Source organism: Echinops telfairi, unplaced genomic scaffold, assembly GCF_000313985.2.
Source record: "Echinops telfairi isolate 266 unplaced genomic scaffold, ASM31398v2 ScPeMD7_1713;HRSCAF=2227, whole genome shotgun sequence".
NCBI lineage: Eukaryota > Metazoa > Chordata > Mammalia > Afrosoricida > Tenrecidae > Echinops > Echinops telfairi.
In genome coordinates, this window is record NW_022105611.1 from 4,834,298 (window position 1) to 4,849,197 (window position 14,900).

The window sequence follows — 14,900 nt, forward strand, 5'->3', positions numbered from 1 at the left end:
CGTGTTGCTCTGAATTCCAAGGAAGAAGAAAGAAAAAATGTAGCTGGCCCTATGTTTGTAGGGTGAAGTTTTAGTAGGAATGCTTGCCTTTTCAGTTTGACCATGAATGTAGAACCCCACTAGAATCCACCCGCGAAGTCAAAGTATCTCAACTGTAGCAAGTCACCTGGTTCGGTGATGTGCATAGAGTCCGAAAATAGAAGATGTTGTGCGTGCAGACATAAGACATAGGTGGCACATGGTTAAACGAGGGTACAAATGGTTGAAAGGTTGGTGGTTCAAATCTGCCTGACTCCCTGGAAAGAACCTGCATTCTACACCCAAAGATGACAATCTTGGGACTGCTGAGGAGCACAGCTCGACTCCATTGACAAGGGGCTGCTGTGAATCAAAATTGTGCCAATGGCAACTAGCAGCATAGATATAAACATACACATTGTCTGTCTGTCTGTCTGTCTGTCTGTCTGTCTATCTATCTAGCTATCTCTCTGTCTATTATCTATCTATCTGTCATCTATCTATCTATCATCTAACTATCTACCTATATCTATCTTCTAACTGAAACTCCTGCCTACTTGCCACATTTGAAGCACAATTTTTATTGCCCCCGAGGCAGATATGTTTTAAGCATTATCACAGATTTTTTTGAAACCGTGGGAGGAACAGTGAGGTAATATACAGAACCTGGCTTTTTAAGTATTAAAATCCTATGGAAAGGTTTTGTTTTTTTTTTTTTAAAAGTTATCTCCTTAGATGACCAAAACAATTTAAACTTCACTGCTCACTGAAAGGTGAGTGTTTGCCCCCACCCATTAACACCATCAAAGGGAGGCCTGCTGACCTGCTCCCATAAGGAGTGCCACCAAGTGGACCCTGCAGGGACGGGACTGTTCTCCCACGTTGCACATGAAGTCACCAGGGATTGGAATCAAGTCAATGGCAACACTTGGGTTGGGTTGGGTTTTGGTATAGTCATACTGATATAAAAAACCCTTTTATTATCAAAATTTAGAAAATGAGTCCTCTATGATTTATGATGCCTTAAACATTTCAAAAAAAATTCCAGTGTAAAACACTGTGGTCTTTAAATGGGAAATAGAAATGCATGATTTGTACAGCCCTTAAGAGTGAATCATTGAAGAGAGGAAGGAATAGATTGACCAGTGTTGGATACAACTGGAAATGGAGTTTAGCCTTCTACTTACTGGGTATAGAACTGACTTGATTGCTTTCTAATCTGTATGATGGATGTCATAAAACCTAGCATAGCATGCTATTGTGAGAAACAAACAATAATATTAACAATCAAATATGAGATAACATAGTTAACTGTAAATGTTAATTACCATTTCCCATTATTTTAGAAAACTACCCCCTATACTGAATCTTGCAAAGGATCTGAGAAATAGCCACTCCTGTCACTAACTTTCCTGTGAAAAGATTGAGTAATATTTTCATTAAAAGACTTTCGTAAGTGTATATAGTTTTATGTGGCAAACCTCATATCTCAGTTTAGGAGCTGGATTTTTCAGTAGGGATCAACCATAATTTCTAAGTAATAATGTGTAAGAGAATGTAGCAGTAATCTGTATAATATTATATGAGTATGTTTGCAAAATCTATATTAAATAAAACATCTATTCATAATTGTACTAACCTGAAAATCTTTGTGAAGTAAGATAATGAGACAATGAAAAGCAAAAGATCATGAATGAGGTAAAAGGCATAGTGCTTGTTGGGATAATTAAGAGGGGACGTAGATTACGTGCAATTTTTTATATCATTCTCCTCTCCCATCCAGTGAATGTAAAAAGTTTCAATGGGAATATGTATTCTGTAGCTTCATTGTAAATCATCCGAAACAAAAGTCAATGAAAATTCAAACCTCAAAGCCAGGTCTTCTGCTTCTAAACTCAACACCAAGCCACCTGTGATCCCCAAACTTTTGTGATCTAATTGCACCCAATGAGTTCGGTACTGTCATTTCACCGGCCCCCTCTCCTTATCTGTTTTCACGCAGGCAACTATGGAGAAAGTGGCATGGAGGCTTTCAAAGACATGTCAGCCAAGGAAGGGATCTGCATCGCCCACTCTTACAAAATCTACAGCAATGCAGGGGAGCAGAGCTTCGACAAGCTGCTGAAGAAGCTCAGGAGCCACTTGCCCAAGGCCCGTGTAGTGGCCTGCTTCTGTGAAGGGATGACTGTGAGAGGTCTGCTAATGGCCATGCGGCGCCTGGGCCTCGCTGGAGAATTTCTGCTCCTGGGCAGGTAAGTGCCAAAGAGATTGACTTGTCCATGGCCAGAATCCATAGACCGGTGTTTTGGCATTAGAGATGGGTGTCTTTTGGTGTATAAACCCAGATATTTTAGAATCTTAATCTATATAGTGGAATCAACCCTAAAGATTATAAAGTACCAGTTTCTAGAGGGGAAAAAAAAGTCATGAAAAATTAAATGTTGTGTGCTGTATACTGATTAATGATAGTAGGAATCAACACATGGAGATGATTTGTTTCCTTACCTCCTTGAAAATGACTGAAAGAAAATGCGAGGATTCTTAAAATCTTGAGCGTTAACCTTGGGAAGTAAACACATTTCAAAATTGCTGTAGTTGCTGCACAAATAGATTTTTGGGGGAGAAATGGCTATATAAATATTTTTATAGAATTTCGGGGCTTGGGAATATAGAATTGCTTTCTGGGCCAATTTTTAAAGCATCAGTGGAAAATTACCTCATTATTTTGTATAACAATATTGCTTTGCCTGGACCCACGTTGTTTTGACATCAGTTTCTGAAAGGTTAGTTTCTCTAGGGATTAACTTTAATTATCTGGATAATTCACTTGAATGCAACAATTCAGTTTATTTTCCCGATGCTGCTGAATTAGTAGGGTGGATCCTAAGCTTTTAAATGTGTGAACGCATTTCATTACTGAAGTAGAAACAGTGTGATTTATCACAAGTTGGTGAGCTGCTTCCATTTCATGCCTTTTTAAAAATTTTTCCTGTGTTGTATTTTTTCTCAGCAGACAGGCAATTTAAAGAATGGAGAAAAGCTTAGAAACATTGTCTCATTCTTAGTATTTCTGTCTAATGTAAAAGTCAAGCCCCTTATTACCAACTTTGGATGGCTCATTAAAGAAAACCTCCTTTCTTTGTTTTCTAAATGCTTAACTGACCTTTTTTTATCAGACCACACTTCTTCTTGGCTTCTTGTATGACAGCCACTTTATGTACTTAATTCTCTTCTGACCTGATAACAATAGATGGATGGGGATATTTTGGTATAAGGCCACCCATCTTTCATAAAAGTGATATTGAGTGAGATTCCTCCTTTATTGACACCATGAAATTGTCTCTATATGGCAGGAGTGGTGTATCCGATAATTTTATAAAACCAAGCAACATGAACAATAGGGTATCCTGAACAGGAAAGAAAGAAAGTGGGCATATCATCCAGGTCTTCAGCTGGTCTTTGTCCTTTTCTTGGATAGGAAATAAGGAATTCTGCAGTTCTGACCTGCTATGTTGCAACATTTTAAGACAAATCAGCAATATTTGTTTTTCAATCACATTATTAGCTAACAAATAAACGTTCTTTAACCACATACCCACAAGGAAAACTAATCTGTTTTCAGTATATATACAACATATTCCAATTATGTTTTTATTGCCAGCAGCACCAACAACAAGCCTTTATATTTATTTTGTAGTTCTGTATAGTGTTTCCAAATACTTTAATTCATGTATAAATAGTCATAATTTTAATTATATTCTTGAATACTTCCCATGAATGTCAAAGTCACCATTCAGTATTTACCTGAGCACTAGTTCATTTCACTTTTGAATAATTTTGTTAGAAGTCTTTCTGACTCAACCCCACCCCCCCCCAAAGTTACCGGTAGTTTCCATCTTTTGCCTCATTGATTTTTGAAATTAATATATGGCACTCTTTCAAATATTTGGAAACAACAATATGATCCCCAGTTCTCTTAGTCTTCTCTTTGAAGGATCTTATTTCTTCCAGCCGTCCTAGTGAGAGGGCATTGTGAGGATCGTAACATCAAGACCATTCTTCCACAGCTGTGTGCCATGTGCTCTGTCAGACACTTTACATACATTGTTTTATGTCGTCATTCATGTGACAGACATTGAATTCCTACTGTGTCGTAAAGGTGCGTGGGGTGCATCAGTGAACAGAGCAGACTGTAACTGTTGCCTTTTTAGAGGTTGGATGTAATAAGTTTTATAGACTACGGTAAGTGCGATGGGAGGAACAATATAAAACAATCTGCCTGTTAAGTACTCATCTTAAGACAAGGACTCAATATTGAGTAAGGGTGAAATTGACAAGATGATATATCTGAAAAGACGGGTTAAAAACAAGTACAAGTAATTTCAGAGACTAATCATACAGCACTCTGCTCTTCAGTAAATTGGAAGTGCGGTTGTTCATAAATTGTAGTCTAGAAGAATGGGCAGAAAAGCAGATTAATTATTATAATTGAGAATCTAGAACATCTACTCATTCTCATTTTACAAATGAGGAAACTAAGACCTTGCATGTTCACTTGACGTACTCATAGTCGTCGCCAAAGACCCGGATCCATGACTCATGGCCCCGCGTTTCACTGTAGGCATCTGACTCCTGGGCACAATTAAACGGGGGGGATTCCAATCCAATCAGAAATCCTTGGCTCTATCAGGCTATTATCTAATGAACCTATTCCAAATAAGTTTGATTTAGGTTGGTATTTTTATATCAACATTTCATCCTAATAATTTCTACTCAGTTCATGCTATAACTCACCTCAATATTTTATGATTTTTTTTTATCTTCCAAATTTCTCTTTTTTCCTTTCTCTTCCTGCCATCCCAAACATGGATAGAGGGATGAACCTTAAGGACTAGATATCAAAGCTATGAGGAAAAAAAGAAAAACAACAACCAAAACTATTTCCAGTAGACCTCTAGACAGTTCCACCTTGAGACATTGTGGTTACTTATCAATCTTCCCAGATGCCTTAGGCCAATCACATTTAATGGGTCATTAAACTCAAAGGTTTAGAAGAACTATGACAACTCTGATGGCAACAGCCCCGTCCATCAGTATCTCTCACCATTTGTATTGCAAATCCATTGAATGTGAAAGTAATGTGGGCCTGGTCACTGAGAAGTCCCATTTGATTTCTTGGTGATCTATTTACTTATTAGCTGCATCCCCAATATTTTGTTCAGGTCTCTGAAATAGTCTTTGAGAACACAACAAAATCAATAATTTAAGCAGCAATAGTATTTCTAAGGGGACTTATTTTCACTAATGTCTTAGTTCTGTATTTGGGAAAGTAATACTTGAGATATTATGTAAGATTTATACACCTATAAGCCTGAAGATGAACTTGGACTAATATTCAGAAACAAGGACCATATTTTAACAAATTAACTATTTAAGGATCTTTTAAAATCTTGTCTGTAAATAATGGGAACCATTTATATGTTATAATTTAGGGTCACTGACCTTCAATGTTACAGTTGTTAATAAGTCACAAGACAAAATATACTTTCAAGAGTATTTGAAAACTATAACAAACATTTCTTAGTTAAAAAGTAATTAAAACAGCATATTAGTTTTCAAAATAAAACAGTTAAGAGCTCATTGTAAGAAATATCTTTGTCAGATCTTGAACAATTGATTTAGTATAAATGTGATAATACCTATTCCTCAAGAACAAGTAGTAGTCTTTATCATTGAATACCATCTTGCATCGACACTTTCAAACAAGTTTATTTTCCACTGGGTCAACCAATGTTAAATATAGTGTAGAAAGATAAAAAAAAACACCTTATTTTCAGTGAATTCCTGTTAAGAGGGAAAGAAGAAGACAAGAGGACAGAGTTATTTAGTGATCTAAACACTATTTGATATGTCAAGTATGTGTTTCCTTTGAGTTTGATGTTGAATCCATATTTTATAGAGAAAAAATAATGACAAAAAGATTAAATGACTGGACAAGATCGTAACCTTAAAAACAAACCAACTGCCAAAGTGTGCATTCTAATTCACAGAAACCTTTCCTAGGGCTGCCAAGGCTGTACATTTTAACAAGAGTGTTTAACCTATCTTCTCCTGCAGCGCTCCTGACAGGCTAGAGACTCAGGTCTTGTGGTTAGTGGTTCAGTACTTGGACAAAACCTTACCAGGCTTAGTCTAGTGGTAATTCTAAGAATCATAAAGAAAAAAAAAAAGAATCATAAAGATAAACAGATTTTAGCTACCTAAATATGGCTCTATACTTGTGATAAGCTCAGTTTAGTCTGCCTTTTAGTTTTAGGAGATTGCGTTATTTTAATGAAGAAATTTGGATGCAAATAAAGTCAGAAACCTATACCTCTTGTTGTTTCAAAGCTTGTTTGCCTGTGTCTCTTCATTTTAATTTAGAACACCAACTAGTTGGGCATTGTTCATTTCATTAAAAAAACAGTTGTTGAGCTCAGTCTTCTACAACTCTTATGTAAATTTATGAACTGCATGGTTCACGCATGAATAAGAAGGTGAGCATGGGAGAAGAATGTTTGCAGAGGAGCTTAGAAATACTAGGTTGTGTTTACAGTATTTTGAGATTTGTTTTGTTATTGTTAAAGCCCATTTGGGAGATGAGAAATTGATAGATAACATTTTCAAAAAGATAAACCTTGAAAATGAAGAGCGGATGAAGAAAGAGGGACAGTAAATACGGGGAGACCTATAATCGATTGATTATAGATTAGGGTGTGTGGGTGATGAGGAGATGAACAACTAAGAGCTCTGTAGTCAACACTAAGCAGAGCGACTCCTGGTGATTGCGCATCATGGAAAATGGAAAGGATCATTCTGAGTTTGGGGTTGTTTTTTTTCTGGGAAAACAAGATGAATACCAGTAACTTTCACTGACAATGGTTATCATTGTAAAAGTATTTAGTATGAGGCAGAGAATTGAGAATGGGTCTATTTGGGGGTAAATTGACTTAATGTGCATTTCAAACATAAGTATTTAAGGAAGTAAACATTTGAGAGTTGAGCTCAAAAAAGATATACTTTGTAAATAAAAATGGATTATAGCTGGATTATATCTGGAATCTAAGTGTAGAATTAACTGAAACTGGGTTGTGTAGCATTATAAGAATTTAGCTTTCAGGAACCATAATATTTATTGGTGGAGGGGAGAGATGGAATTGTGAGACACAACAATATTTGGACTTATACTTTGAAAATTTATTTTTCAGTATGATATATAAAAAATGTAGATTTTATTGAAATTTAAATGATTTTATTTTTAAAGCATCACTAGGAGTTCTCAGATAATTTTAGTCTATTCATTCTATGTGATCTATGTTCTCTGGTCAACCAGCTTCACTGATTGAAAAACTTATGACGAAAGCAAATTCATATAACATAGTGTGAACAACACCTGGCCCTCTTTCTGCAGCCATGTTTCAGTTAAGGTGGCAGCGAATCAGAGTATTGAAAAGTGAACCAGAAATTCAATCCCAGGCCAAACTAGCACTACCACACTGCAAACAAATGATTAACCTGTGATGTGTTGGTTTCTGGTTCCCTGACTTACAAGACCCAGTCACGTCTCCTGTAATTCTCCCTTGAGCTCTCACTTCTATCGACTCTATTCCAACTCTTAACAACCCAGTAGCATGGAGCAGAACTGCCTCTATGGATTTATGAGGCTGTTAACTATTTACCAGAGTGAAAGCTTTTTACCTGCACAGAGACGGGTAGTTTCAAACTGCTGACCTTGCGGTTAGCAGCCCATCCCCTAAATCACTATTCCACCAGTGCTCCAAATCTGCTTTAGCCATGTAGGAGCCCATCACTTTGAAGAATTTGGCATTATCACTACTATTCAAGGTTACATCTGTTGTTGTTTCTGCTGTTTATAAGATTTTCCTCTGTCTTCTTTTGACTTAATCCTGATATAAACTGAAATTGAAAAAGGACACACCTTCATTAGGAAAAAATGCAAAAAGCAAAACTATCAAAGTTTGCTTTGCAGCAAACCTTTTAATAGACACGAGGTATTGTGAGCATAGAATGGTGTCACCAAGCCTCTTCCCAGGGACTGCATTCAACATCTCAGTATCAAGTCCATGCAGCTATGAACTATATCTGTGTCATTTCAGATTTATTTTGCATGATTTTTTAAAATTATTTTTCAGGCCTGGGAACATTCAAAACTTTTCCTATGTATGTTAATGGCAATGGATATGCTTATATTTTTGTTTGTCACCATTTTGACCTATAAAATATTTCATAGGAATATTGTGTCACAATAAGTGCTAAATGAAAACCACCATGATTTCTCAATAAATCATATATTGGTCCTTCTACTGAACATTGCCACCCAGTCAATTGCAACTTGTGTTGTTGTGGTCAGGTACCATCCAGTCGGTCGCAATGCACAGTAAGCTAGTGTATAATAGGACAAACCACTGCCCAGTCCTGTTTCCCCCTCACAACGGTGAAGCTGGAGCCCATTGTTACAGCTACTGTTTCAGTCCAGCTCCTGGACAGCTTTGCTGCTTTTTATTGTTCTTTAACTTGAACAAGCATAGTGCCCTCTTCCAGGGACTGGTCTTTCCTTAGACCACGTCCCAAGTTTGTGAGATGAAGTCTCATCATCCTCGTGTATAAGGGGCATTGTGACTGCGTTTCTTCCAAGACAGATTGGTTTGTTCTTTCAAAGTCCATGGTACTTTCAATAGTCTTTGCCAGTATCATAATTCACATGTCGCAGTTCTTCTTCGATCTTCCATAGTCATGGTCCAGCTTTCACATGTATATGAGGAGATTTATATCCCCCCTGGCTTGGGTCAGGTGCATCTTAGTCCTCAAAATGATGTCTTTGTTCTTCAGGATTTTAAAGAGCTCTTGTGCAGCAGATTTGCACACTCAAATAAATCAATTGATTTTTTTAAAGTCACTTTATTGGGGGCTCTTACAGCTCTTATGGCATTCCATACATCAATTTTATCAAGCATATTTGTACATATGTTGCCATCATCATTACCAAAACATTTTCTACTTGAGCCCTTTGTGTAAGCTCTTCTTTTTTCCCCTTTCTCCCTCACCCTCCCTCAACTTATTTCTTGACTGCTGCTTCCATGAGCATTGATTAGGTACCCAAGCAAGAAAACTCCTCGGCTTCAATCTTGTCTCCGTTTACCATGATGCTACTTACTGTTCCCGTTATGAGGGTTTTAGTCTTCTTTGCATGGCGTATACTAGACTACCACCCATACTGAAGACTTCGGCCCTCACTCTTCATCAACAGTGCTTCAAGTCCTCCTCACTTTCAGCAAACAAGGTTGTGTCGTCGGCATTCACAGCTTGTTAACAAGCCTTCAGTTCCTGATCCCTCTTTCTTCATTTAGTTCGGTTTCTCTGATTATTTGCTCAGCATACAACTCTGTCGCATATCATTCCCAATTTTAACCAAGCAGCATATCCTTATTCTGTTCCTATGACGCACTCACTCTTGGTGCATGTAACAAGTCCCACATAAGCACAATGAAGTGTTCGGGAATTCCCATTCTTCTCAATGTTAATCATGCATTGTTATTATCCACACACTTAAATGCTTTTGTGCCTTTGTACAGTCACTAAAACACAAGTAAGCATCATTTTGGTTTTCCATTATTTTAGCTAAGATCTGTTGAATGGCAGCAATATAGCACTCACACCATGTCCTCTTCTGAATCTGGCTTGCATTTCTAGTAGCCCTGTGGAGATGGACTGCTACAATGATTATTGTACTATGTTCAGCAGAATTTTACTTGCATGTAACATTAATGATATTTTCAATAATGTCTGCAATCTGTTGGCTCACCTTTCTTTGGAATCAGCACTAATATGGATCTCTTGCAGTCGGTTGACCAGGTAGCTGCCTACCAAATTTCTTGGCATAAATGCTCCCAGTGTTCCATCAGCTTGTTGAAATAGTTCAGTTGATATTGTGTAAATTCCTGGAACCTGGTTGTTGTTGTTTTTTGCCAATGTTTTCTGTGTAGCTCGGACCTTCCTCTTTATTTGCCATTGGGGTTTTGATCATATGCTACCTCTAGAAAAATGGTATTCGGTTCTTTTTTATGTGTTTTTAATGTAGCACAGGTTTCTTTATTTAAGGAGAAAGTGATGAGTGATATGGGGATTCATATCAAGACCATCATGGAACCTCATGGCCCCATCAACCAGTTATTTCCCACCCCCAAATTCACTCCCACCCTTGTGTGCTCAATCCCTTTATTCGTGGATGAATACTGTAATCCCCAAAGCCCTGCTATAAACCTCAGGGTTCTGCTGTCTCTGCATCTTGCTTGCATTTGCTTTCTGTTCCTGAGAAGTGCAGGCACCACTGGTGCATCAGAGAGCCCAGAAGGGGGTCCTAGACAGAGGGAAACATTTCCCCTTTGAGGAATACAGAGTAGTAAAGTGTGACTACACACAGCCTGCAGTCCAGAAATGCACCCCCCTCCTCCCCCTGCCTGCCCCCTCGGGAAAGGAAACCCCACAGCCTCAAATCCTCTTGCTGTGAGCAGTCACTGCCTTCCTGGTGCCCATTAGAGAAGCAAACTAGGACAATGCCCTCCTTGAGCCTGTATTGCTGGAGCAGGTGGCCAACCTACTACAGTGAGGGCTTGGGCACTGCTGGCACAGGCTCCCTAGGCTGCTCTCCATCAATGCTCAGAGCTCTTCCACACCCTCCTGTGAGCCTGCTACAGGAGAGTCTTGCATGTTTCTTGGAGGTTTTCATTGTTGTCTACCTTCCCCGCCCACATCTGCAACAGGGGCAGCAGCTGGCACATGTTTTTGTGCTTTTTGATACAGTGACTCTGTGTATTCTTTCCAACTTCTTTTCATGTTTCTTTCGTCACTATTTGGATTTGGATTTGTTTCTTCAGTTCTTTCAATTTAAGATGGGCTGACCTTTTTTTGTTTTTGTTTTCTAACTCCAGAATTTTACACATTTCATTATATTATTTCACTTGACTTTCTGAAATTGCCTGTTGAAAATTTTTTGTTGTTTTTTGCTTCCTTATTTCTTCCATTTGCTTTAGCTACTCTATTGTCAAGAGCAAGCTTCCAACTCATAGTAACCCTATGGATTGCCTAGGTTGTAAACCTTCAAAGGAAGAGAAAGCCTTACTTGACTCTAGCCTCCAGCTGATAGCTCTTTACCAGCCTGTCTTTAAGGTTCACAGCTGAATGCTTACCTGTCTGCTGTCAGGGCTTCTGACTATAGATCCTGAATAGCACCAATTTAATTTTATTCCACAAAGTCAGTTAAAAAAAAAAACAAAACAAAGAAATCCACACTGCCATTGAGTTGACTCCAATACATAGCCACCTTCCAGGGCAGGGTAGAGCGGCCTCTGAGTTTTCCAGACTGCAGGGTTTTATAGGAGCAGGAAGCCCCATCCTCTCTCCCATGGAGCAGTTGGCGTTTTTGAACTGCTGACCTTGTGGTATAGCAGACCAATGCATAACCACCACCACCACCACCGCCCCAGGCTCCATACCAACCTTTATTTAATAAGCAAGCACAAACTCTTTGTGCCACCTAGGGATTTTCAATTAAGTGGTAGTGAGTTGTTTTGTCTGTTTTAAGCAGCAGTCTATGAAAGATGCATACAATATGAAGCGTCCTCTTAGAATCTGTGTCTTATTAGCTTTATGAGCAGTGAAATAAGAGAGATCAAGTAGTTAAAAATTCTTTGATGCTCACCTTCCCGACACAAAGTGGACGAATAAGAAATGTGGTGAAGAAAGCTGATGGTGCCCAGCTATCAAAAAGTATAGCGTCTGGGGTCTTAACGGCTTGAAGGTAATCAAGCGGCCATCAAGCTCAGAAGCAACAAAGCCCACATGGAAGAAGTACACCAGCCTATGCAACCACGAGGTGTGGAAGGGATCAGGTATAAGGCATCATCAGAACAAAAAATCTTACCATAGTGAATGATGGGGGGAGTGCGGAGTGGAGATCCAAAGCCCATGAGTAGGCCACTGGAGATCCCCTTGCAGAGGGGTCTCGGGGAGGAGACGAGCCAGTCAGGGTGCGATGTAACAATGATGAGAAATACAACTTTCCTCTAGTTCCTAAATGTTTCCTCCTCGTTCCCACTATCATGACATGAATTCTACCTTGCAAGTCTGGCTAGACCAGAGGATGTACACTGGTACAGATAGGAACTGGAAATCCAGGGAATCCAGGACGGATGAGCCTTACAGGACCAGTGGTGTGAGTGGTGAAACAGGGAGGGTAGAGGGAGAGTGGGTAGGGAAGAGGGAACCGATTACAAGGAACTATATGTGACCTCCTCCCTGGGGACGGACAACAGAAAAGTGGGTGAAGGGAGACGTCGGACAGGGCAAGATATGACAAAATAACAATTTATAAATTATCAAGGGTTCATGAGGGAGGGGGGAGCGGGGAGGGAGGGGAAAAATGAGGACCTAATGCCGGGGGTTTAAGTGGAGAGGAAATGTTTTGAGAATGATGAGGGTAATGAATGTACAAATGCACTTTACACAATTGATATGTGTATGGATTGTGATAAGAGTTGTATGAGCCCTAATAAAATGATTTTTTTTTAAAAAGATAATTGAAAAAAATCTAAAAATAAGTTTTTAGTGTCAAACATCTTAAGGGGAACTTCCAATATTCTCAGAAAGCATTTACCATATATACTCATGTATAAGCTGAGATTTTCAGCACATTTTTAATGCAGTTTTTGTGGTAAAATTAGGTGCCTTGGCTGATATTGGGGTTGGCTTATACTTGAGAGTATACTTGTTTTAAATGAAAATGGCCAAATGCATGTCATAGTTTATATTTTTTACAGTGTGATTTGAGATCAAGTTAGATGACTAAAGCCTTTAATATTGTTTCTTCACCAGGGTTGTAATCACAGATACTTGAGATTGTTTTCTTGCGTCAATACTTCCACACCAGCAAAACAAAAACAAAAGAAAATAAAAATGTCAAACACAACCAAACCAGAGTCTTGGACCTCATTACAGATCCATGTCTGGAGACCTCGCTATTTGTATTATAATAAAGTTCCAAGTGATTGATGTGCCTCGATGGTTAGAAATAAAAAGCAATCAGAAACAATGTTGAAACAAAGCATCAGCCAAATGAATAAAATCGTGTACAGCAGCACTAACATTGTTGCGAAATGCATTTGGAAATTCCAAGAAAGACTCAATCCTAAAAGTGAAACTTTTTAAAAATCAGTGTTTATTCTGCTACTTCCCACTCTTCTCCTGGTCAGGAATCATTTCATTCTCTATTTTTTCATGCAGCTCAGCAAATAATCCTAACTACATACCCCATGCCCATCTGCGCTGTCATCTATGATGCTACTTAGATCTTTCCTCGTTTAAGTTATTATATAACTACTCTGTGCTCTAAGGACAAAAGAGGACAACTCCCTCTCTCGGTTGAGTCTTTATTTCCTAACGCTGGATAAAGGTCTGGTGCTTAACAAACATCCTATACATGTGAGTGAATAAGCAGCTGATGTAATCAGTGGGGGATTTCAGGAAGTCTAGCAGAGTGGACTATTGCTAGAAGGGTTCACTTTCAGCACTCTGAAGACTTTCACCCCAGCTTTCCAAGGCAGGACCCTGAGTTCAGTGTGTGAGACCAGAGGTCGGGGTCTGAGAAGAAAAGTGTATTTCGCACCATTAGCCGTGTAACTCTTTAGCTGACCTCGGAACCACTGGCTTAGTTCCATAATCTCAACAATTCATCTTGCCCGCTCCTTGAACAATTGATGTTTCGTTTGCCACAAAGCAAAGGCTTAGCTAAAAAGAGGGGCCTGATAAATGAGTAGGTCATTAAAACTCATAGTTCTAGATATTTACATATGCATGCATGTGTTCTGTCACCTGAATACAATGAGGATAACGTGTCGTTTAGGGTCTGCAAATGTAACACTGCTCCTGTGGAACAGGAATGAACGATGAGAAGGTGTCAGGATTGGCTCAAGGAGGAGGCGGCTAAAGTCAGAGTTAGCATTGCCATTAGTTCATTACGTCATTCATATAGATGTTAAATTTGTGAGGAGATTGTGTGTGTGTGTGTGTGTGTGTGTATGAGTCTTTTCTATTTAGATATGAGAATTCATATCTTAAGCAAACCAACAAAAATGTTGCCACTTGTAAAAATTATTTATTCAAGCCAAGAAAAAACATGATTAAAAAAAAAAAACCACTCCAAATAAATATTTTGCTGCCTTCTAGAATTTGATCTTAGTTTTAACAATATACAGAAAAATGTTCAAGATGTATCCACATTTTACATAGTAGTCTCAAGAGATTGTCAGAGCCTGATGCTTCCATTTTTACATTTTCGCAGTTTCTATAGCAGACTGGATGATGTGGCAAAACAATCGAAAAAGTCAGTGGTTAACACTCCTGTGGGAACATTTTATTTCTAAAAATATTAGATGCTCTTAGCATTTCTCTGTCAAAAGGAGCTTTTTTAAAACTTAGAATATGTTACTGGGCATTTTGAGGCAACAATGTAACCACAGCAATAATTTGTAATGCCTCATACTTGTGTTTTATGTTCAAGATTCTGACATGCTTTTACATGCTTTTGTAATCCACCCTGTCTTGTAAATTCGATGACAGTCACCAGTGATAATATATCCAGATGATCTGTGTCAACAGGCATGAGCCACCAAAATTCACAATAGACGGAATAAAGCCAAACCTGTGCAATTGAGTTGACTCCAACTCGCATGGACCCTTCAATACAGAGTAAGACTGACCCATAGGATGTCTAAGACTGCATGTACCCTTATGCAAAGAGACTGCTACATCTGTCTCTCAAAGAGTAA

General features: G+C 38.6%; 1 protein-coding gene across 1 annotated transcript in view; it reads left to right on the top strand.

Annotated features, from left to right (window-relative positions):
* GRM5 (glutamate metabotropic receptor 5) overlaps positions 1–14,900 on the top strand; it is a 492,030-nt gene that overhangs the window by 180,445 nt on the left and 296,685 nt on the right. The window contains exon 3 of the mRNA XM_004708891.2: positions 2,021–2,270. Coding sequence (XP_004708948.1) covers positions 2,021–2,270 — 250 coding nt within the window. The remainder of the gene's footprint in view (positions 1–2,020; positions 2,271–14,900) is intronic.